Source organism: Notolepis coatsorum, assembly GCF_963971535.1.
Source record: "Notolepis coatsorum genome assembly, contig: SCAFFOLD_484, whole genome shotgun sequence".
In the NCBI taxonomy this organism is placed as follows: Eukaryota; Metazoa; Chordata; class Actinopteri; order Aulopiformes; family Paralepididae; genus Notolepis; species Notolepis coatsorum.
Window position 1 is genome coordinate 26,234 of NW_028171685.1, and position 25,421 is coordinate 51,654.

The window sequence follows — 25,421 nt, forward strand, 5'->3', positions numbered from 1 at the left end:
ACCTCATTTTCTTCTTCTAAATTACATGCTATACTATGTTATTTGATACGATCTTGTCTAGCACAGTCTCTGGAGCGTAACAGTAAGAATCATTTTGTATGGAAGTATTCTGTACTTCTGTATGACAACTATTAAAGAAACTTGAAACTTGAAACTTGAAATCGCCACATGGAAAAGGAAACAATGTCCTGTACAATCCTTAATGAGCTGTGTCTGGAGGGAAGGTTATGTGATGTGGTTATTAAAGTCAACAGCACTGAGTTGGATGCCCACAAGTCCTGTGTGACTGCAGTGACTATTTCAGGTAAGTTTAGCTTGGTTCAGGTTAGCTTGGTTCAGGTTAGCTTGGTTCAGCTTAGCTTCGTTCAGGTTAGTTTGGTTCAGTTTAGCTTGGTTAGTAAACATATACCATACTGTACTTTTACTGTTAACAGATAATATACTGTACTTATACTGTAAACATTTACCTGTCAAAATATATTATAATGTACTTATACTGTAAACAGATATTATACTGTACGTATACTGTAAAATATAATATACTGTACTTATACTGTAAACATATAATATAATGTACTTATACTGTAAACATATACTATACTGTACTTATACTGTAAACATATAATATAATGTACCTCTACTGTAAACATATACTATACTGCACTTCTACTGTAAACATATACTATACTGTAATTATACTGTAAACATATATTATATTGTACTTCTACTGTAAACAGATACTATACTGCACTTCTACTGTAACATATACTATACTGTACTTCTAATGTAAAAAGATACTATACTTCTACTGTGCTAAGACCCTATACTTCTACAGTGGAAATATATTACTACACAGGACATAATGTTGCTTACTGTTTACTCATCAGATATATCTATACTCTGCGTCCCACAGAGCCATCTTCACTCGCTGGAGCGACTCAGATAAAGCAGTCTACAGTATCCCTGTGGTGTCCCCGGGTATGATGCAGCTCATCATAGAGTACTCCTACACACGCTTTGTGCTGGTGACAGCAGAGAACGTGGAAGAGCTTCTGGTGGCTGCAGACCAGCTTCGCGTCACTGGCATAGTAGGAGCGTGCTCTGACTTCCTAGAAGGCCAGCTGTCTCTGGAAAACTGTGTCGGCATCTGGAGGTTCGCGGACATCTACTGCTGCCCTGACCTGAGGCGCAAGGTCCATCTCTTCACCGTGTGCCACTTTGAGGAGATGTTGCATGTCTCACAGGAGCTTGTGGAGCTGTCCCCGCAGCAACTGGTGGACATCATCGAGAGGGATGATCTGAACCTGAAGAGCGAGGAGACGGTGTTCGAGGCAGTCCTCCGTTGGATCGACCACTCCTGTGAGGAGCGTAAAACACACATCCCTTTGCTGCTGCCCAAACTTTTTCTTGTTTGTCTGTCTCTTGTCAAGGTCATTATAGGTCAGCTGGCTGCAGGCGGCTCCCATGCACTCACACCGCAGTGAGCTCAGTGTGGTCGCGTTGGACGGCTGTATATACGCCATGGGAGGGTTCGACTGACGCGTGGTATGGAACACCGCAGAGCGCTACGAGCCTGAAACCAACCAGTGGAGCACAGGAGCCAGGCCGGGGCAGCAGCCCTCCAGGGCAAGGTGGGTGGAACTGAGGGACACAGTGTGCTAGATGAACACAAGGAACGTTAGATCAGAAATCATAAATGTCTTTATTGCCAAGTAAGCTTGCACATACAGTACAAAAGATGTGTCTGGGTCCTTTGGTGCATCAACATTAAAGTAGAATGAAATCAAATGGAATATATAAACTAAATTAGAATATTCTTTCTTATTACAGGTTTACATCTGTGGTGGCTTCGACGGGTGGGCAGGGGATCTACTCACAGCTGAGTGCTACAGCCCAGACACCAACCAGTGTACTCTGATCGCCCCTATGAGCAGCAGGCGTAGGGGACCGGGAGTCGCTGCATACAGAGGACAAGTCTATGCGGTAGGTGCACACAGAGACAAATGCTTTATACTAGATATTATATATTATACTAGATATATATACTGGACGACCTGCTCTTCGTGGTTGGCGGCTACACTGACTTCACCTCCATCTCCAACGTGGAGCGCTACGACCAGAGCAGCAACAAGTGGACTGTAGCCGAGGACATGCAGACCCGGCGCTGGGGCCTAAGCTGCTGCATAATGCATGGCCTGCAATTTTACATGAGCCAGTACGCTGCTCCCCGTGGAGGAGGAGGAGGAGGAGGAGGAGGAGGAGGAGGAGGAGGAGGAGGAGGAGGAGGAGGAGGAGGAGGAGGAGAAGGAGAGGAGGAGGATGAGGATGAGGAGAAGTAGGATGAGGATGAGGAGGAGGAGGAGTAGGAGGATTAGGAGGAGGAGGAGGATTAGGAGGAAGAGGATGATTAGGATGATGAGGAGGAGGATGGGGATGAGCAGGAATAGGAGGAGGATGAGTAGGAAGAGGATGATTAGGAGCAGGATGAGGAGGAGAAGGAAGAGGAGGATTAGGAGGAAGAGGAAAATGATGAAGAGGAGGAAGAGGAGGAAGATGAGGAAGATTAGGAGGAGGAGGAGGATGAAGAGGAGGAAGAGGAGTAGGAGCAGGATGAGGAAGAGGAGGATTGGGAGCAGGATGAGGAGGAGAAGGAATGGGAGGATTAGGAGGAGGAGGAAGAAGAGGAGGAGGAAGAGGAGGAGGAGGATTAGGAGGAGGCGGAAGAGGAGGAGGCAGCAGGGGATGGTAAATGGCTGCTTTTTTATATAGCGCTTTTATCCAAAGCGCTTTACAATTTGTTCCTCACATTTGTACCCATTCATTCAAAATGTATATGTAAAGGAACAATGAAATACAAAGGTAAACGTAAATGTAAATATAAAAAGGTAAATGTAAAGGTAAATGTGAAGAAAAGGGTAAATATAAAGGTAAATGTAAAGAAAAGGGTAAATCGAAAGGAAAATGTATATGTAAAGGAAAAATGAAATACAAAGGTAAACGTAAAGATAAATGCAAACAAAAAGGTAAATATAAAGGTAAATGTAATGAAGTGGGTAGAGGAACAGGGTCAACGTAAAGGTGAATATAAATGGAACATGTGTCCCGTTACCTGTGACGAGGATGTGCACCGACGTGGTCCTGGGGCGCCTGCTGGTCTGAACGGCACAGACGTACTGCCCTTCGTCCGTCATGAGGACGTTCTCGATCTTGATGGTGAACTCCTCCTGGTTCAGGGTCACCAGACTCACCCTGGGATCCACAGACCACTTGTCCTCTCCTGCGTACAGGATGCTGGATCTGTTCAGCCAGGCCGTGTGCGTCACCACCTCGCCTTGTTCGCACCTGCAGAGCAACGGGAGAACTGCGGTTAGGTCGTTGAAAATGGCATCGTCGCAGAGAAATAAAGATGCGACTAAGATTAAAAGACGAGACAGGCAGAGAAGCTAAATGAACACTGATTAGTGACTAGACACAGCAGTCAGGCGGGTCGGAGGCCCATGTAGACACGGGGACATGTGAGTAAAATGGTGCTAGCAGTGTGTGTGGGATGAAAACAAGGAGGTAAGGGGGCTGAAACTACAGGGCCTGTAGCACCCATCTCATCCATACCATCACCCATCTCATCCATACCATCACCCATCTCATCCATACCATCACCCATCTCATCCATACCGTCACCCATCTCATCCATACCATCACCCATCTCATCCATACCATCACCCATCTCATCCATACCATCACCCATCTCATCCATACCATCACCCATCACATCCATACCATCACTCATCTCATCCATACCATCACCCATCTCATCCATACCATCACCCATCTCATCCATACCATCACCCAACTCATCCATACCGTCACCCATCTCATCCATACCATCACCCATCTCATCCATACCGTAAAATAAAAAGAATGTAATAAAAGAAAAATTCATCATCATTTGCTCCGTACTATGATTGATGTGAGGTTTGGTGATGTGTGATGTGTCATCGTGTGACCAGGGCCGGGAGATTCAATTCTGTCACAGATTCTATTCTGCGTCAGTCCAGCCATTGCTTTTTCTCCTCAGCCAAACTCTCCTGGTATTTTGAATGCTCTCTGTTATCACGTGCACCCTCCCACAACAACACTGGGGGGCGCCGAGTGGTCAACTGGCGTCAGAACAGGGACACACATTGAACCAGGGCCCAGTTAGAAAACACCATGAGAAGGGTTTGATGAAGCGTGAGGAATCTGGTGCTTCCCACCACCTCTTCCCCCTTCTCCTCCTCCCCCTTCTCCTCCTCCTCCTCATCCTCCTCCCCCTTATCCTCCACCTCCTCCTCCACATCCTCATCATCATCCCCCTTCTCCTCCACCTCCTCCTCCTCATCCCCCTTCTCCTCCACCGCATCCTCCTCATCCACCTCATCCTCCTCCTCCCCCTTCTCATCCACCTCCTCCACCTCCTCCTCCCCCTTATCCTCCTTCTTCTCCACCTCCTCCTCCTCGTCCACCACATCCTCATCCTCCTCCTCCTCATCCTCCACCTTCTCATCCACCTCCTCCTCCTCCTCCTCCTCCTCCTCCTCACCCTTCTCCTCCACCTCCTCATCATCCACCACATCCTCATCCTCCTCCTCCTCATCCTCCTCCCCCTTATCCTCCACCTCCTCCTCCACATCCTCATCATCATCCCCCTTCTCCTCCACCTCCTCCTCCTCATCCCCCTTCTCCTCCACCGCATCCTCCTCATCCACCTCATCCTCCTCCTCCCCCTTCTCATCCACCTCCTCCACCTCCTCCTCCCCCTTCTCCTCCTTCTTCTCCACCTCCTCCTCCTCGTCCACCACATCCTCATCCTCCTCCTCCTCATCCTCCACCTTCTCATCCACCTCCTCCTCCTCCTCCTCCTCACCCTTCTCCTCCACCTCCTCCTCATCCACCACCTCCTCCTCCTCACCCTTCTCCTCCACCTCCTCCTCATCCACCACCTCCTCCTCCTCCCCCTTCCCCTCCACCTCCTCCCCCTTCTCATCCACCCCCTCCTCCTCCACCTCCTCCTGTACACCCTCTTCACACACGACTGCGTGGCCTCCCAGAACAACACCAGTATCATCAAATTCACAGATGATACTACAGTCATCGGACTGATCACTGGGGGAGCTGAGGAGGCGTACAGAAGGGAGGTGGTGGAACTGGTGGCCTGGTGTCAGGACAATCATCTCTCCTTGAACGACCACAGAGATGATTATTGACCCACGGAGGAGGAGGAGTGTACAGCACACACCTCTGTACATAGGTGAGACAGAAGTGGATAGGGTTAAAACCTTTAAATTTCTCGGTACCCACACCAGCGAGGACCTCACCTGGGCTCACAACACCCAACAGATCATAAAGAAATCCCACCAACGACTGTACTTCCTAAGAAGGCTGAGAAAATTTGGCATGCCACCCAAAATTCTCGGCAACTTCTATAGAAGTACGGTTGTTGAGAGTGCATGTCCTTACCAGCTCAATCACGGTCTGGTATGGAAACTGCACTGCTAAGGAGAGGAAGGCACTCCAGCGAGTGATTAAAACTGCTCAGTACATCTCTGGAGCAGCCTTCCCCTCACTACAGGACATCTACTCTACCAGGGCCACCAGGAGAGCACACAACATCATTAAGGACAGAGCACACCCCCAACACAGACTCTTCAACCTCCTGGTGATATAGGAGTCTGAAAGCCAGAACCACAAGACTGAAAAACAGTTCCTACCCACAGGCCATCAGACTCTTTAATGCCTAGCCACCCCCCCCCCCCCCCCTCCTCACACACATTTTACTATGAACTATGAATCACTAAAGACACTTTTAACTGCTGCTGTGACCACTGTCACCTCCATTCACATGATCGGAACGTGCAATGTAACTCACTGTGCCTTGTATATATATTTGATCTATTTTACCTTATTTTCTAGCACTCGCTTGTATTTAAATATGTTTTAAGTTAAGTACTGTGTGATTTTTTGTGAAGGGTGGACTAGCAAAGTAAGATTTTCATTGTATGGCAAACTGTCGTTTTAACTGTGCACATGACAAATAAACAATCTCTTGAATCTCTCCTCCACCTCCTCCTCATCCACCTCCTCCACCTACTCCTTCAAGTTCAAGTTTCTTTAATAGTTGTCATACAGAAGTACAGAATACTTTTATACAAAATGCTTCTTACTGTTGCGCTCCAGAGACTGTGCAAGACAAGATAAGTATGAAATAAAATAACATAGTAAAATTAGAAGTAAAAAAAATGAGGTCACAGTGTTCAGTTTAGACATATCTACAATGTTCGATGCAGAATAGACGTAGTTACCATACAATATACAATACTGTGCAGTGTACTAATATACAATACTATATAGTGCAAGGCAGAAATGGAGAAATGGGACGAGGTGCAATTTAGGTACAATTCACAGTAGGTGTACGAGTTGTAGTGCAAATCCTTTATCAATAAATATAAAGTGTAAGTGTGTTTGTGTGATCTAAAGTGTGGAGAGTGGGTGCTGCAGTGTGTTGTTTGTTTGAGTGAGTGTGTGCGTGTGGGTGTGTGTGCTGTGTGCATTTGATGGTTGTTGCATAGTGATTATTGTTCGTTTAGCAGCCTGATGACCTGGGGATAGAAGCTTCTTCTGAGTCTTTCTGTGCTCGCCTTAAGACTCCGGTATCGCTTGCCTGACCGCAGCAGTTCAAAGAGGCAGTTGTTCGGGTGGCTCGAGTCCTTAATAATTCTCTTAGCCTTCCCCTTGCACCGCTTGTTGTAAATGTTCTGGAGGGTGGGAAGCCCCCCTCCAATTGTGCGTTCGGCTGAACGTGTCACTCTTTGTAGTCTGCTACGGTCTTGTGCAGTGCTATTCCCAAACCAGGAGGTGATGTTGCCGGTCAGGATGCTCTCTATTGTACATGAGTAGAAGTTCCTAAGGATCTTCTGACTGACTTGGAACTTCCTTAGGCGCCTGAGGAAGTAGAGGCGTTGTCGTGCCTTCTTCACAACACTGTCAATGTGTGTGGTCCATGTCAAGTCCTCGGATATGTGGGCTCTGAGGTACTTGAAACTGTTCACTCTCTCAACCGGTGCCCCGTCGATGCTGAGGGGGCTGTAGTCCTTGACCCCCGACCTCCTGAAGTCCACAATCATCTCTTTTGTTTTGCTGACGTTCAGGGAGAGGCAGTTCTCCTGACACCACTGTGACAGGTTCTCTAGCTCTTCCAGGTAGGCCCTTTCGTCGTTGGCAGAGATCAGGCCCACCACTACTGTGTCATCAGCAAATTTGATGATGGTGTTGTTGTTCCGCTGTGCTACGCAGTCATGTGTGTACAGGGAGTAGAGGAGGGGGCTCAGAACACAGCCCTGGGGGGCCCCTATGTTGAGCGTGATGGATGAGGAGGTGCAGTTGCCGGCTCTTACCACCTGGGGTCTGCCCGTCAGGAAGTCCAAGACCCACTGGCAGAGGTCATAGTTCAAGCCCAGGTCCCTGAGCTTGGCTATGAGTTTGGAGGGGACTATGGTATTGAATGCTGAGCTGTAGTCGATGAACAGCATTCTCACATAGTTCCCCTGCCTCTTGTCCAGGTGTGATGCTGCTGTGTGCAGCACATGGGCTATGGCGTCCTCCATGGACCTGTTGGGGCGATATGCAAATTGCAGAGGGTCCAGGTTGATGGGGAGGGAGGAACAGATGTAGCCCTTCACTAGCTTCTCAAAGCACTTCATGGCTATGGAGGTGAGGGCTACAGGGCGGTAGTCGTTGAGGCAAGCGGGCGTAGATTTTTTGGGTACAGGGATGATGGTGGACTTCTTCAGACAGGTGGGGATGACAGCCTGTTCCAAGGACAGGTTGAAGATGTCAGTGAATACCGGGGCCAGTTGGTCGGCACAGACTTTTAGGACGCGGCCGGGGATGCCGTCCGGTCCTGCTGCCTTCCTGATATTCACTTTTTTAAAGATCCGTCTCACCTCATGCTCTGTTACCCTGAACACTGAGTCTCCATCAGCAGACCCCCCCCCCCATTGCCGTGGTTTGTAGGCTGGTGTTGTTATTCACAGCCTCAAACCTCGCATAGAAGGAATTGAGATCATTTGCTAAGGAGATGTCACTGTTCAGTTTGAGGGGGGTGCCTTTGTAGTCTGTCATTGTTCTGAGGCCCTGCCACATGCCTCTAGAGTCAGCCTGTTCAAACTGAAGTTCAACTTTATCCCTGTAACGCCGTTTTGCCTCTATTACTGCTCTCCTGACGTTGTATCTTGCCATCTTGTGTTCTTCCATGTTGCCTGTCACCAGCCCGGTGTTGTATGCTGATGTGCGCACTTTCAGAGCCTCACGGACGGATTTGTCTACCCAGGGCTTTTGATTTGGGTAGATTTTAATTTTGGTGGAGGGGATTGTTTCTTCTACCAGAGTACAGACATAGTCAATCACCGTTTCGGTGTATTCGTTAATATTGGCTGTGTTATCACGGAATACACTCCAGTCTGTGCATCCAAGTGCAGCTTGGAGTGACTCCTCTGACGTCACGGCCCAACGCTTAACCTCTCGCGAGACCACCGGCGTTCGCTTGAGACTTTGTTTGTACTTTGGCAAAAGAAATATGGCGGCGTGATCGCTTTTACCGAATGGACTAAGAGCCTGTGACTTGTACCCATTCTTAAATTGCGAGTATACATGGTCTAATATGTGTCACCTACCAGCGCTTGCGACCACAACTCGGCCCGCCCCTTTCTCGGCTAGACCTTCTAGAGTTTTCTCTTTTTTTGTATGTGTTTTTTTCTTTTCTTCACATTATTATAAATTGAATGTATAAGTACTTGTTTACTATAAAAACGAACAGTTAGAATATCTAAAATAGTGTCAAACCTGTGTTTAAATTTAGGTTGTTCACGGACTTTATTTCAATGAAACGGGGGCGTAATTACTGTATTTGCATGTGAATCAAACCTAGCCTGCAGCCCGCAGAGATTTACATTGGGGGAGTGTTTGAAGCGACGCACTGGCTGTTTACACTTTCAATGGGATTAGCACTCTGGATCAGAAAGAGATGAATGCATTGGATCTAATGAACGAGTACAGGAACTTTGTTAAACCAGTTGATTCTGAGTCTCTGCTCACCGGTGAAAACACCGCGCTATTCAACGGAATTAACTGAGATCGGTCGAGATGCGTCTGCATGGGTAAGTTTAAGAATGTTTGTTTATGTTTACAGTAGCATGTTTACAATTCCGCATCTTTGATAAAACTACACCAAGTTTTTCTGCCGACCACAAGTCCAACCATGTCACGTTTATTACATTAACGTTAGCGTTAGCTAGCTAGCAAGTTAAAGTTGCTAACGTTATATTGATAGCTATTGTTTCAGATAGCAAGGTGGAGAGCTGTAAACAAGACGAAAGTGTATGGATACAGGGTCCATGTGTGTGTGTGTGTGTAATAACAACAAGTTTATAATCTCAGCACAGATTGCAGAATGGGTACAGTACAATACAGCTCAATACACACAATTGTTAAGGGGATGCAGACCAGAGAAATACTTTCGTCTTGTTTACATCAGGGTCCCCCATTTTCAATTCATCATAACATTGACATACATGACATACAGGTAGACAGTACTGCTACATCAGTGTCTAAGAGAGGTGATGAGCATCAGATAGCAAGGTGGAGAGCTGTAAACAAGACGAAAGTGTATGGATGCAGGGTCCATGTGTGTGTGTGTGTGTGTGTGTGTGTGTAACAACAACAAGTTTATAATCTCAGCACAGATTGCAGAATGGGTACAGTACAATACAGCTCAATACACACAATTGTTAAGGGGATGCAGACCAGAGAAAGACTTTCGTCTTGTTTACATCAGGGTCCCCCATTTTCAATTCATCATAACATTGACATACATGACATACAGGTAGACAGTACTGCTACATCAGTGTCTAAGAGAGGTGATGAGCATCAGATAGCAAGGTGGAGAGCTGTAAACAAGACGAAAGTGTATGGATGCAGGGTCCATGTGTGTGTGTGTGTGTGTAACAACAACAAGTTTATAATCTCAGCACAGATTGCAGAATGGGTACAGTACAATACAGCTCAATACACACAATTGTTAAGGGGATGCAGACCAGAGAAAGACTTTCGTCTTGTTTACATCAGGGTCCCCCATTTTCAATTCATCATAACATTGACATACATGACATACAGGTAGACAGTACTGCTACATCAGTGTCTAAGAGAGGTGATGAGCATCAGATAGCAAGGTGGAGAGCTGTAAACAAGACGAAAGTGTATGGATGCAGGGTCCATGTGTGTGTGTGTGTGTGTAACAACAACAAGTTTATAATCTCAGCACAGATTGCAGAATGGGTACAGTACAATACAGCTCAATACACACAATTGTTAAGGGGATGCAGACCAGAGAAAGACTTTCGTCTTGTTTACATCAGGGTCCCCCATTTTCAATTCATCATAACACATAACACATCAACTCACAGGACACAGCCATGAGCGGTCGCAAATTCCTGAGCTCCCGGAGCCCTCGTCAATACAGTAAACAAAAGAGATTTTGCGCACATTTTCTCCTCGTTATGTTTTGGATAACGGATTCGTACCTCTACTCAACGATGAAGCATAACCAGACAGAAGAGGAGAGAAGAGCAAAAATAGAAAAGGAGGTACACAGCGACTTTTATTTCCAAAACGGCACGGAACATAAGCACCTGGCCGTGGGGACAGCGACCGTTCACGCAACATTAACGGCCAATCCTGAAAGAAAGAACAGACCCCCGAATGGCAGAATGGACCGAAAGACCTTTTTGTCCCTTATCCTGCTACTCTCGGGAGACATTCATCTAAACCCAGGCCCGGTCTTGACCAGAACTCAGGCGAGAAGACTTGGTCTGGCAGCGCAAGAAGCGAGGGAGGTTACCATCGCGACCAATATCAACAACTCAACCTGTGGCTACATCCACTGCACGGACGGCAACTCTTCCCAAATGACGCCGCAGCAGACGAGCACACGTGAGGCAGAGACGAGAGGAGGTGAACCGAGGGTCGAAACCATGACGACCATCCCGACGCGGGATTTAAACATCTCGACGCCCGATAGCCGGCTAGCCAGCGGAGCTAACGGCGAAAACATCCAGGAACAAAGGACTCTGGACCGAGTCCTTTGTTGTACCAGCACGGCGCGGGTCCCGACCCCCCCCTCCCCCCTTCCCACCCACGTCAACAAAGCCCCCCCAACCGGCAACCCCACGGACAAATCGCCTGATAAACTAGCCAACCTGGCCAGGCTGGCTTTGTTTACCAGCCCAGGAGAACAAAAGGTTGCCGCCAGAAAATACAGGACAAAGGACTCCCCCTCCCCACACACCAACACATCACGGAGACAACAACAAAGCCCCCCCCCTCCCTCCCCCACAGCAGCACCAGAAGACCATTACCTGGAACTCGAAGACATCAATAACACAGCTAATAAAAACGGACTACACATCTTTCACCTTAATGTAAACAGCATTAAGCATAAGCTGGACGAATTAAGAAACCTGTTTATGAGCGGTAAGGTAGACATAATATGCTTTACTGAAACTAAACTTGATCCATCTGTAACAGACCCTGAAATAGAAATAGAGAACTATACTATAGTCCGTAATGACAGAAACCAGTATGGAGGTGGTGTTTGTATGTACATACATAAGGACACCAAATTCATTACCCGTACTGACCTTCATCATGAGACAATTGAAACCGTATGGGTGGAAATTTTATTTGAAAGGGCAAAATCTGTTCTAGTCGGCACAATATACAGACCGCCAGATCAAACTGGATTTTATGATACTTTGGATGTGTGCTTAGCTGGAGCTGAGGATGCGGAAAAAATTCTTATTGGGGATTGGAACACGGATATGCAACAAAAAAATGCACCCGTCTTCAAATCCTTCAATAGGTTTTGTGATCTGCACGGCCTCAGCCAACTAATCACCCAACCCACAAGGATATGTGAATCAACTCAGACTACCATTGACCTCATACTGACCTCTGACAAGTCCAAGATCTCCAGTAAAGGGGTTATAGCATGCGGGTTAAGTGATCATTACATGATATTCTGTACCTGCAAAAAGCTAAAACTAAAGGCTGGCTGTCACAAAACAGTCACATCTAGAGACCTCAAAACCTACTCTAGCGAGGCCTTTAACCTTGAACTGGAGAGTCTGGACTGGTCAGATGAACTCAATGGTACACTGGTTGAAGAAACTTGGCTTGGCTTCAAAACCAAATTTTCATCAATACTAAACAAAATGGCCCCCCTAAGAACCACCAGGGTAAAAAATCGCGCTGAGCCATGGATGCACACTGAAATACTGACCGCTATGAAAGCCAGAGACAAAAAATGCTCTGAGTTTCGTAAAAGTCAGTCAAAGCTTACCAAAAGCACGAGCAGTGAACTCCAAGACCACGTGACTGAACTCAAACTAGAAAGAAACAGACTAAGAAATGACGTAAACTCCATGATCAAAACTGCAAAAAAAAATTTCATCAATGACAAAACCGAGGAAAACAAAAATAAACCACGTGAACTTTGGAAATTACTCAACAATCAACTAGGCTGCAGTAAAAAACTCAAAACCAGGTTCTCAAACATAAACATAAAGACGGACAACACGCTCATCACAGACAAGCTGGATGTAGCCAATTACTTAAACACTTTCTTCACAAACATAGCCACAACACTGGTAAACAAACTACCCTCCCACTCAGGGCAGTATGGGGTAGAACACATAGTAGCATACTACATGAACCTAGGCGTCCACAAAGACGACTTCAAACTGGAAATAGTAACTACAGATGAGGTACTCAAAAAACTGAGCGCCCTCCAACCAAACAAGGCCACTGGCCATGACAACATCCCCTCCAAATTCCTCAGAGACTCAGCAGCAGCCATCACCCCAGTCATCACACACATAATAAACCTCTCCATAAAACAGGGACACGTCCCCAAGGACTTCAAAATTGCGAGAGTAACACCCCTGCACAAAAAGGGCAGCAAATTAGACCCGGGTAACTACCGCCCTGTTTCTATCCTTACATCCATCTCGAAAGTCATGGAAAAAATAGTATACGAACAGATCGAAAAGTACCTCGCGGAAAAAAATCTAATCTACGAATTCCAATCTGGCTTCAGAACATCCCACTCCACTGACACATGCCTTCTCTACTTGAACGACCACATCAAACAAGAGGTGGACGCGGGCAAATACTGCGGCATGGTCATGCTGGACCTACAAAAGGCCTTCGACACTGTCAATCACACCATTCTGATTGACAAGCTAAAAGCAATTGGTTTTGATAGTTTATCAGTGAGCTGGATACAATCCTACCTGGAGGGGAGGGAACAGATGGTGGAAGTAAACGGTACCCTATCCCCCCCCCTCACAGTGAGCTGTGGTGTTCCACAAGGAAGCATACTAGGACCGCTACTATTCCTAATTTATGCAAATGCCATGTCGTCAGCTTGTGACTGCAACTTGTTCCTGTTTGCGGACGACTCAGCCCTGCTGGTCTCTGACAAGAACAAGTTACAGGTTGAAAAAGCCCTCAGCTCGGAACTAGGCAAAATCTGCATATGGCTCGCCGACAACAAACTATCATTACACATGGGCAAAACAGAGTCCATTCTCTTCGGTTCAAATAACAAACTCAGCAAGACCGACGGCTTCTCGGTTACAGTGGGTGACAATATTATCACAAGGAAAGATGAAATTACCTACTTGGGTTCCATCCTAGAGGCTAATCTTTCCTGTGACAAAATGGCATCCAATGTAATAAAAAAAGTCAACCAACGAACGCGATTCTTGTACCGGATCTCCTCTCTGGTAAACAAGAATACCCTGAAGACTCTAGCAGGAGCACTCATTCAAGGGTACTACGACTATGCTTGCACCTCATGGTACCAAAGCACCTCAAAGGCACTAAAAAACAAATTACAAACATCTCAAAACAAGCTAGTCAGACTACTACTTGACCTGACTCCTAGAACCCACCTCACCCCTGCCCACTTTGACAACCTAGGATGGCTTAGAGTAGACGACAGAGTACAGCAACTTGCAATGGGCCTGGTCTACAAGATACACTACGCGACCAAGGTACCCATGTACATGTCAAAATACTTCCCAAAGGTCAGTGAATACCACGATCACAACACCAGAGGGAGCTCCACAAATCATGTAAAACCCAGATTCGGCTCAAACAAGGGACTAAACACGTTTCGCAATTATGCCACATCAATGTGGAACGCCCTGCCTAAAGCTGTAAAGGAATGTGAATCACTACCCACCTTCAAAAACACTCTCAAAAACACCTACGTGAGACTGCAATTCGAAACTGGCCCCTACAAATGTCCTAACCTAGTTGTACAGTAAATGACCAAGTAAGGCTTTGTCAACATTCCAATGTACAGTGTAAAATGTGTGTGTGTCCCCTACCCAACCCCCCCCCCCCCCCACCTACAATGTACAGCCCTCACCCAACCCACCCAACCCCACCCCACCAACCTCCTCCAATGTACAGTTTCTACGCCAAATGTATATACACTCCTTTTCTGGACACTTTTGTATCACAAACAGTACTGTATTTGCAAATCTGATATGTCATAAATGTATAGATGTAGCAGTACTGTCTATCTGTATGTCATGTATGTCATATATGTTATGATGAATTGAAAATGGGGGACCCTGGTGGAAACAAGACGAAAGTCTTTCTCTGGTCTGCATCCCCTTAACAATTGTATGTATTGAGATGTACTGTACTGTACCCATTCTGCAATCTGTTAATAAACTTTTCAATCAATCAATCAATCAATTGACATACATGACATACAGGTAGACAGTACTGCTACATCAGTGTCTAAGAGAGGTGATGAGCATCAGATAGCAAGGTGGAGAGCTACATAACATTAGGTTGTGGTGGCTAGGAGGGATATGAGAACTGTGTGTGTGTGTAACTAGGAGGGATATGAGCACTGTGTGTGTGTGTGTGTAGTTTAAGATGCTGCATCACCGCTTAGCCACTGAGTCCAGCTAGTTTAAGATGCTGCATCACCTCTTAACCACTGAGTCCAGCTAGTTTAAGATGCTGCATCACCTCTTAACCACTGAGTCCAGATAGTTTAAGATGCTCATCACCTCATGACATGAGGACCGTGCGTATGTGTAGCTAGGAGTGATATGATAAGCAGTGTGTAAGCAGCTTGCAGAGCTACATAACATTAGGCCCATGCCACTGAGTGATGACTTTGTTGCTTTTTCTCGTTGTGACATAGATTTAACAATACTTCTGGTGTCAAAGCAGCATGGGGGGGGGGGTACATAGCTTCACAGTCCTATACAGTCCAGATAGGGGGTCCTGGAGAGACAGGGGTCCTGAGGAGAGAGAACTCTGATTCAGCAGCACTTAATTATGTTAATGTTATTCAGGTGAGGGGCGTTGCTGGAGGGGGGTTTGTTGACGCCCAGTTGAAACTGTCTGAAGTGTGAAAAGTTGCCTTCCTTTGAGACACCTTTTCACCTCTTTGGTAATCTAGAACACAGCCAGTTTTAGAAGTTATAATTGGGCACATCGTGTTCAAAACATTCTCAGATGTCAACATATGACACATCATTTGAAAGCTTAGATTCTGTACTTTAGCAATCTGGAATAATCTGAAAAATGAAAATGTAGAGATCTGGCATAAAGCGCTGTGAGGTGACACATATGTTCTCGCCTCTGGTGGGACAGGTCACATGCTGATAGAAATTCGGCAACACCTTTTTAAGACGCGCGCTGTTGAAATCACCCAGAACCAAAATGGCAGCGTCAACATTAGCTGTCTGGAGTTTGTTTACCTCGTCGTGAAGTTTTGAAAGTGCGACCCCAGTGTTCGCGTGTGGTGGAATGTACACTCCGATGAGGATGATGGACGTTAACTCTCTTGGGAGGAAGAAGGGTCGACATTTTATCGTGATAAACTCCAGGTCTGGGGAGCAGTGGTTAGACAGTTCCTTTGTGTTGCCTAAATCGCACCACTCCTTGTTTATCATGAAGGCAATGCTGCCTCCTTTCTTCTTTAGTGACTCTTCTGCCGTCCGGTCCTTGCGGAGAACGAAGAAGTGGTCTGCCGGTTCTATTGCGTGATTCGGGACATCTGGACTCAGCCAAGTTTCTGTGAAACAGAGGACGTTACAATCCCGAATGTCCCTCTGGAATTGGATCCGTGCTCTGATGTCATCCAGTTTATTTCCTATCGATTGCACATTGGCCAACAATATGCTGGGCAATGTGGTTCTGTGTCGTTTGGACCTCAGTCTGTTTCGGACCCCGGCTCTCTTTCCACGTCTTCGCGGCGGCTTCTCCTGGTCTTGGCCATGGCCATAACAAAGGATCTCGGCGGGCCATTTCTGCTGTTCAGCGATCCGATCCAGAGAGCAATCCAATCGGTAAGTTTTCCTTAATCCAATGTCAATGATTGACTGACGGTCATACACATATAATGCACCAACAGTTGGTGCAAATAAAACTCCTAATACTATAAAAATTAACAAAAGAAAGCACAGTCTCGACGGAGCGATCAGAAAGGCAGCCATCAGTGCAGCGCCAGTCCTCCTCCTCCTCCTCCCCCTTCTCATTCTCCAACTCCAACACCTCATCATCCTCCACCTCCCCCTCCTCCACCTCCTCCTCCTCCCCCTCCTCCTCATCATCCTCCTCATCCACCTCCTCCTCATCCTCCTCCTCCTCCACCTTCTCCTCCCCCTTCTCATCCTCCAACTCCAACACCTCATCATCCTCCACCTCCCCCTCCTCCACCTCCTCCTCCTCCTCCTCCCCCTCCTCCTCATCATCCTCCTCCTCCACCTCCTCCTCATCCTCCTCCTCCTCCACCTTCTCCTCCCCCTTCTCCTTTACCACATCCTCCTCATCCCCCTCCTCCACATCCTCCTCCTCCACCTCCTCCTCATCCTCCTCCTCCTCCACCTTCTCCTCCCCCTTCTCCTTTACCACCTCCTCCTCATCCCCCTCCTACACATCCTCCTCCTTCACCTCCTCATACACATCATCCTCCCCCATTCTCATCCACCTCCTCCTCCACCTTCTCCTCCCCCTTCTCATTTACCACATCCTCCTCCTCCCCCTCCTCCACCTCCTCATCCTTCACCTCCCCCTCCTCCACTTCCTCATCATCATCCCCCTTCTCCTCCACCTCCTCCTCCTCCTCCTCATCCCCCTCATCCACCTCCTCCTCCTCCCCCTCCTCCACCTCATCCTCCTCCTCCCCCTTATCATCCACCTCCTCCTCCCCCTTCTCCTCCACCTCCTCCACCTCCCCCTCATCCACCTCATCATCCTACTCCCCCTTCTCCTCCTCCTCCACCACCTCCTCCTCCTCATCCTCCACCACATCCTCCTCCTCATCCTACACCTCCTCCTCCTCATCCTCCTCCTCCTCCTCCTCCTCCTCATCATCCTCCTCCTCCTCATCATCCCCCTTCTCCACATCCTCCTACTCCACCCCCTTATCATCCACCACCACCTCCACCTCCTCCTCCCCCTTCTCATCCACCTCCTCATCTTCCTCCTCCACCACCTCCTCATCCTCATCATCCACCTCCTCCTCATCCTCCTCCTCCTCCTCCTCAGCATCCTCCTCATCCTCCTCATCTTCATCATCCTCCTCCTCCTCCACCTCCCCCTCCTCCTTTACCACCTCCTCCTCCTTCCCCTCCTCCTCCACATCCCCCTCATCCTCCTCATCCTCCTCCCCCTTCTCCTCCTCCTCCTCCTCCTCCACCACCTCCCTCTCCTCCTCCTCCTCCTCCTCCACCACCTCCTCATCCACCACCTCCTCATCCTCCACCTCTTCCACCTCCTCCTCCTCCTCCCCCTTCTCATCCTCCAACTCCAACACCTCATCATCCTCCACCTCCCCCTCCTCCACCTCCTCCTCCTCCTCCCCCTCCTCCTCATCATCCTCCTCCTCCACCTTCTCCTTTACCACATCCTCCTCATCCCCCTCCTCCACATCCTCCTCCTCCACCTCCTCCTCATCATCCTCCTCCTCCACCTCCTCCTCATCCTCCTCCTCCTCCACCTTCTCCTCCCCCTTCTCCTTTACCACATCCTCCTCATCCCCCTCCTCCACATCCTCCTCCTCCACCTCCTCCTCATCCTCCTCCTCCTCCACCTTCTCCTCCCCCTTCTCCTTTACCACCTCCTCCTCATCCCCCTCCTACACATCCTCCTCCTTCACCTCCTCATACACATCCTCCTCCTCCCCCATTCTCATCCACCTCCTCATCCACCTTCTCCTCCCCCTTCTCATTTACCACCTCCTCCTCCTCCCCCTCCTCCACCTCCTCCTCCTTCACCTCCCCCTCCTCCTCATCATCCCCCTTCTCCTCCACCTCCTCCTCCTCCTCCTCATCCCCCTCATCCACCTCCTCCTCCTCCCCCTCCTCCACCTCATCCTCCTCCTCCCCCTTATCATCCACCTACTCCTCCCCCTTCTCATCCACCTCCTCCACCTCCCCCTCATCCACATCATCATCCTCCTCCCCCTTCTCCTCCTCCTCCACCACCTCCTCCTCCTCATCCTCCACCTCCTCCTCATCCTCCTCCTCCTCCTCCTCCTCATCATCTTCCTCCTCCTCATACTCCCCCTTCTCCACATCCTCCTACTCCACCCCCTTATCATCCACCACCACCTCCACCTCATCCTCCCCCTTCTCATCCACCTCCTCATCTTCCTCCTCCACCACCTCCTCATCCTCATCATCCACCTCCTCCTCCTCCTCATCCTCATCCTCCTCCTCCTCCTCCTCAGCATCCTCCTCATCCTCCTCATCTTCATCATCCTCCTCATCCTCCACCTCCCCCTCCTCATTTACCACCTCCTCCTCCTCCCCCTCCTCCTCCACCTCCTCCTCCCCCACATCCCCCTCATCCACCTACTCCTCCTCATCCCCCTTCTCCTCCACATCCTCCTCCTCATCCTCCTCCTCCTCCTCCTCCTCCTCCTCCTCCTCCTCCTCCTCATCATCATCCACCTCCTCCTCCTCCTCATCCTCCTCCTACACCACCTCATCTACCACCTCCTCCTCCTACACCACCTCATCATCCTCCTCCACCACCTCCACCTCATCCTCCTCCTCCTACACCTCATCCACCACCTCCTCCTCCTACACCACCTCCTCCTCTTCCTCCACCTCCTCCTCCTCCTCCTACACCTCATACACCTCCTCCTCCTCCTCCTCCTCCTCCTCCTCCTCCTCCTCCTCCTCCACCTTCTCCGTCTAGGACAGGGAGGTGATCTAATGGTAGTAATGGAAGGAGAACAGCTGCAGCAGTGAGAAGAGGCACAGTCCATGTGTGGTTTCTGCCGTGGCATCAGTCACTTCCACCTCGATGGAGACAGCAGGGACACTGATGTCCTGAGGCCGCTGGAGCTGTTGTGATACGAGGAGGATGTGATAGTGGGTGTGTGATTGTGTGTGTGTGTGTGTGTGTGTGTGTGTGTGTGTGTGTGTGTGTGTGTGTGTGTGTGTGTGTGTGTGATTGTCTGTGTGCGTCTGATTGTGTGTGTGTGTATGTGAGATTGTCTGTGTGTATGTGCATGTGTGCGTACGAGTGTGTGTGACTGCATGTGTGCATGACTGCACCTGTCTGCGTGTGTGCGTGCGTGTGTGCGTGCGTGTGTGTGTGTGTGCGTGTGTGTGTGTGTGTGTGTATGTGCGTGTGTGCGTGCGTGTGGGTGTGTGTGTGTGTGCGTGTGTGCGTGTGTGTGTGTGTGGAATCAATACATGGTAGCAATAGGTGTCAAAGTAATGTACAACAGTGTGGGTGAATTGAAATGATTGATCAATTTATCACGACGCAGCCCACTGAATGTACACTCCATATTTATACTGGCTTCCAGTAAATAATTCATTTCTAGCTAGAAATGTATCTCACATCGACCTCTAGACAATGCTTTGTGTTGCATTTCGTTTCAATATTTTATTCTACTTTGTCTGATGTGTCAAGAGAGGTCTGGTGGAGAAATGCACGGTATAACGAGATACTAAACTAAACAAAGTAATAGTACTTTGGCACAAAAAACTCGGCACAGAGAATCATCGGCTGCCCCATCCCCCTCCCTGAAGGACTTACACAACTCACGCTGCCTCAACAGAGCGCAAAAAACAGACACAAAGGACCGCTCACACCCTGGCGTCCACCTGTTGGACCTGTTGCCATCAGGGCAGGCATTACAGGTGCGTCAGAGCAGAACAAACAGGCTCAGAGACAGTTTCTTCCCCAGAAACATCACCACCCAGAACTCTAACGTGATGCACTAATAACTCACCTCCCCCCTCCTCCTCCTCCCACACTGTGCAACATCCTGATGTGCAATATCCACAGTGCAATACCCACCCACTACCGTCTGACACTGTGTGATTGTTGTTTGTGTATTGTTATTCTGTATATTGTTGTTATTTTGTATATTGTACAGGACTGTAACATTGTCTTATTGTATAGTATTTAATGTTTCTTTTTTTTATTCACTTTTTCTCCTCCTATTTTTCTTGTATTTTCCTCCCATCCCAATTTAGTTGTCATGCCAATTCCCCCGCCCCTTCCTGGCCGTTGCGCACATCTGCCCCCTACTGGTCGGTCTAGGGAGCCCTGAAGTCTATCACATGCTTCCTCCGATACATAGGAGACGACCTGTAGGAGTCGCTGTTTACAACGACCAGAATACCACCCCACCGGCTTCCCTCCCGCTGACTCTGCCAATCGAGCCAGTATGACGACCGGCCAAGCCGGAGGCAACGCTGACAGCCGGATTCAATACCAGTGTATCTGCGCTGGTAGACAGACGCTTAGTCCGCTGCGCTACCCAGCCGCCTAGTATCTAATGTTTCTGTATAGCATTTTATTACTTGTGATTTTATTACTGCACCTTAAGTTTGAGTCCCAAATCTCGTTGTATGCAAATATAATGACAATAAAGTACAATGTAATCTAATCTAATCTAATCAAATCTAAAGTAAACACGGTGCAACACAGAGCGGTGGCCCTTTGTCTAGGAGTTGCTGATGAATTATAGATTATACCTTTAAAGCCCCAATCCAATTTATTTTTCATCACTGCTCTGAAAAACAGCTTTTTCCTTTGATGCCTCCGACACCTGGAACGCCCTCCGACTGACTCTGAAGCTGGAGGTTCTTCCTTCTCGTGCTGCATCTAAAAGTACTGTGTCGACTTGTAATGCCTCTTTTCCATTGCATGGTACCTACTCGACTCTACCCTACTCTACTCTACTCGCTTTAGGTACCTGGTACTTCGTTCCTTTTCCACTGCCGGTACTAAAATAAAGTACTCAGTTTGTCTCCGTGTGGGGAGGCGGGGCTGCTGGTGTACAGCTGAGAGCTCCATAGCTCTGTGAGAGCTCCAGCATAGCTATGTTCGTGAGCTAGGCGCAAGCCAGAGTAAAACACAGTTTTCAATCAATCAATCAATAACAACATTAACAAGACTCTCGTTGTGTCTATTTGATAACGCTAACGTTACCTCTCATTGTGTCTATTCTACAAGTTAGCTAGGCTGTCTATGCTAACGTTAACGTTAGCATTAGCATTAGGCTAACAACAAAGCTGTAACGTTACCAGTCTCGCGTCTATTTGCTAACGTTAGCATTAGGTAATAACCGGTTTAAAATGGATGGTGATTACCTCACGTTGTGTCTATTCTACTAGCATTAACGTTACTCATACAAACAATCAATAGCGAGTTATATTGATCACGCTATGTACGATAGCCATGCTAAAACGCTAGCACAACATTAGCACCTAACCTAACAACAAGCTTAAGCCTTAACAAGTCAGCGATTTTTTTGCGAGACTAAACTCTTCACTCTGTGGCAAATTGTGTTGATGTCGGTTTTGTTTAATCAATAAATGAGGCAGAATACACAGTGACTGTATCCTTTGTTTATTGCACTTGTGCCTGCTGCAAACATAATGAAATCCTATACGAGACATTAAATATGGCAGCTTTTTGTTTTCGTTCAGACTCTCCAACGAGTGACGCGTCACTCTTCTGACCAATCAGTGGTCTGCAGTGTTTCACGTGACTTTTCTGGTACCAGTTCTACTCGCTTGGCACGCGCTTGGAACCTCGACAGAGCAGGGACTAAAAAAGCACCCAAAAAGTACCCAAAAAGTACCTGGTACCAGGTACTTTGGTAATGGAAAACCGAAAATGCCGAGTAGAGTAGAGTCGAGTAGGTACCATGCAGTGGAAAAGGGGCATAACTGTCTTAGCTGATTTTGTATTGTGCCTAATCCTACACAGTATATATGAAATCGCTGATAAACGATGTCTTGTTTTGTAAACTCGTCGTCGCTGTAAAATAATCCATGTCTTACGAGATGAAATAAAGGTTTGAAAACGAAATATAAATGTGAGGTATGTTGTTGTAACGCTCCTGAATCTGTAGGCTGTATGCTGCATGGAACTTCCATTTAAATGATACCATATTCTTTCTCATCAGCAACAGGGAGTCAGTCAGTCAGTCAGTTAGGGACGTCCGCTACGTTATAGTGAAAGGCTTGCTTCTGGATGACGCTCCTGAGGTTATGCTTTATATACAGTTAGGGACGTCCGCTACATTATAGTGAAAGGCTTGCTTCTGGATGACGCTCCTGAGATGATGCTTTATATACAGTTAGGGACGTCCGCTACATTATAGTGAAAGGCTTGCTTCTGGATGACGCTCCTGAGATGATGCTTTATATACAGTTAGGGACGTCCGCTACATTATAGTGAAAGGCTTGCTTCTGGATGACGCTCCTGAGATGATGCTTTATATACAGTTAGGGACGTCCGCTACATTATAGTGAAAGGCTTGCTTCTGGATGACGCTCCTGAGATGATGCTTTATATACAGTTAGGGACGTCCGCTACATTATAGTGAAAGGCTTGCTTCTGGATGACGCTCCTGAGATGATGCTTTATATACAGTTAGGGACGTCCGCTACATTATAGTGAAAGGCTTGCTTCTGGATGACGCTCCTGAGATGATGCTTTATATACAGTTAGGGACGTCCGCTACATTATAGTGAAAGGCTTGCTTCTGGATGACGCTCCTGAGATGATGCTTTATATACAGTTAGGGACGTCCGCTACATTATAGTGAAAGGCTTGCTTCTGGATGACGCTCCTGAGATGATGCTTTATATACAGTTAGGGACGTCCGCTACATTATAGTGAAAGGCTTGCTTCTGGATGACGCTCCTGAGATGATGCTTTATATACAGTAAAAAGTTAAAAAGAATAAAGACCCAACACTATAGAAAATATACAAAACTAAAATGCACAAAATTGTAGAGTGGTATTGCAAATATTTTAGTAATAAATAGATACAATATGGCGTAGTGTTAAAAAGTGTTCAAAGTGTCTAAGGTGAGTGTGTGTGCGTGTGCATGTTGTGTGTGTGCATGTTGTGTGCAATGCATGTAGAATGGATGAGTTAGGGTTAGTTAGTCCCATTAGAGGGTACATGTCCTTCTCTCGCCCACTCATCCTCTCCCTTTCCTCTCTCTCTATCGCTCCTGCCTGCTTTCCTTCTCTCGCCCACTCCTCTCTCTCTCTCTGGTTTGTATGTGTGCTGAAGGAACATTTTGGGGTTTGTTGGGGTGCGTGTGTGTGTGTGTGTGTGTGTGTGTGTGTGTGTGTGTGTGTGTGTGTGTGTGTGTGTGTGTGTGTGTGTGTGTGTGTGTGTGTGTGTGTGTGTGTGTGTGTGTGTGTGTGTGTGTGTGTGTGTGTGTGTGTGTGTGTGTGTGTGTGTGTGTGTGTGTGTGTGCAGGTGAGCGGGCGTGTGCGGGTGTTGGTTTTATGAAGATGCCGTGATATTTTTGTGTCTCTACTGACTGTTTTTTAGTCGAGATGTTTTAATAAAGAATATCAAAAGTCAAAGTATCTATCTCTCTCTTTCTCTCTATCTCTATATATATATGTATATCTCTCTTTCTCTATCTCTCTCTCTCTCTATACAGTATATATCTCTCTATCTCTCTCTCTCTCTCTCTCTCTCTCTCTCTCTCTCTATCTCTCTCTCTCTCTCTCTCTCGCAAAAGTATCCAACCTAGTTATTATTTATTTAAAATGGTTTGTTCATTGCTTTTGTTCATCACATTTATACCCTAAAATAGACAATAGTGAGTTTTCCATTGTTGACAATAGTGAGTTTTCCATTGTTGTTCTACAGTACAGTATGATCTACGTAGAAGTTGAATACATTTCCTACCTCATATATATATATATATTATAAACCTCATAACCTCATACAATATAACCCGGCTCATACTGTATATAAATCAGTTTTCGCCGTTTGCTTTTTCTACGCTCTCACTTTCAGTTTTGGTGAAGGCATAACAAGTCCCAACCACCTTTGATTGACAGGCGGTTAAGCCTGTTACTATTTCGAGGGAGGGGTTGTGTTGTAGAAGACCAAATCAAATTCAGGCATAAGGGCCGTGGTTACACGCATAGGTGGCCTCAGCTTCATGTTTCCCCCGTTTCACCTGACAGCTACAGTAGCAGGGCCTCGGATAACTGATGCATGGTGGAAACGCTTGAACAGGCACATCACCAACACAGGTGTGTTTACTGACGTTTTGCGTTTATCTCCTTGTAGAACAAACCTACAGCTCCTGACATAAACCACGTAAATATCCAGGGTCTCGTTGTCAAAGTTCCCTCAGGATAATTAAAGTATTTCTATTCTAGTATTTCTTTTTTTTGTATCCACTTTTTCCTCCTCCTGTTTTTCTGTATTTTTCTCCCATCCCAATTTAGTCGTTATGCCAATTCCCCCCTCCCATTACTGGTTGTTGCGCGCATTTGCCCCCTACTTGCCGGTCTAGGGAGCCCTGAAGTCTATCAGATGCTTCCTCTGATACATAGGAGACAGCCAGCAGCATCTTTCCACCTGACAGCGAGGACTCTCACTGGGGGAGCGTAACGCGTGGGAGGCTCACACTACTTCCCCCAGTTCCCTCCCTCGCTGTGCAGGCACCCTGACCGACCTGTAGGAGTCGGTGTTTACAACGACCAGAATACCACCCCACCGGCTTCCCTCCCGCTGACTCTGCCAATTGAGCCAGTATGACGGCCGGCCAAGCCGGAGGCAACGCTGACAGCCGGATTCGATACCAGTGTATCTCGTGTTGGTGATGAGCGCTATTCTAGTATTTCTAGTGTATAGTTGAGCTGCATCGCGGTGAGTTTGGCACAGTGGCTACAGCAGCTTCCCGCCGTATGTGCAAATGTGCCTAAAACATGATGATATAAATGTTCTTTTTTTCATTGGCTTCCTGTTATGATTCTGGGTGAGGTGGAAT

At 47.4% G+C, this 25,421-nt stretch overlaps 1 protein-coding gene across 1 annotated transcript in view; it reads right to left on the minus strand.

Moving 5' to 3' along the window:
- Positions 1-1,565: 1,565 nt before the first annotated feature.
- Positions 1,566-25,421, minus strand: part of LOC311248206 (neurotrimin-like) — a gene marked incomplete at both ends in the record, with an annotated part of 119,476 nt that continues 95,620 nt past the window's right edge. Inside the window, 2 exons of the mRNA XM_084339130.1 lie at positions 1,566-1,573; positions 3,110-3,342. Coding sequence (XP_084195256.1) covers positions 1,566-1,573; positions 3,110-3,342 — 241 coding nt within the window. The remainder of the gene's footprint in view (positions 1,574-3,109; positions 3,343-25,421) is intronic.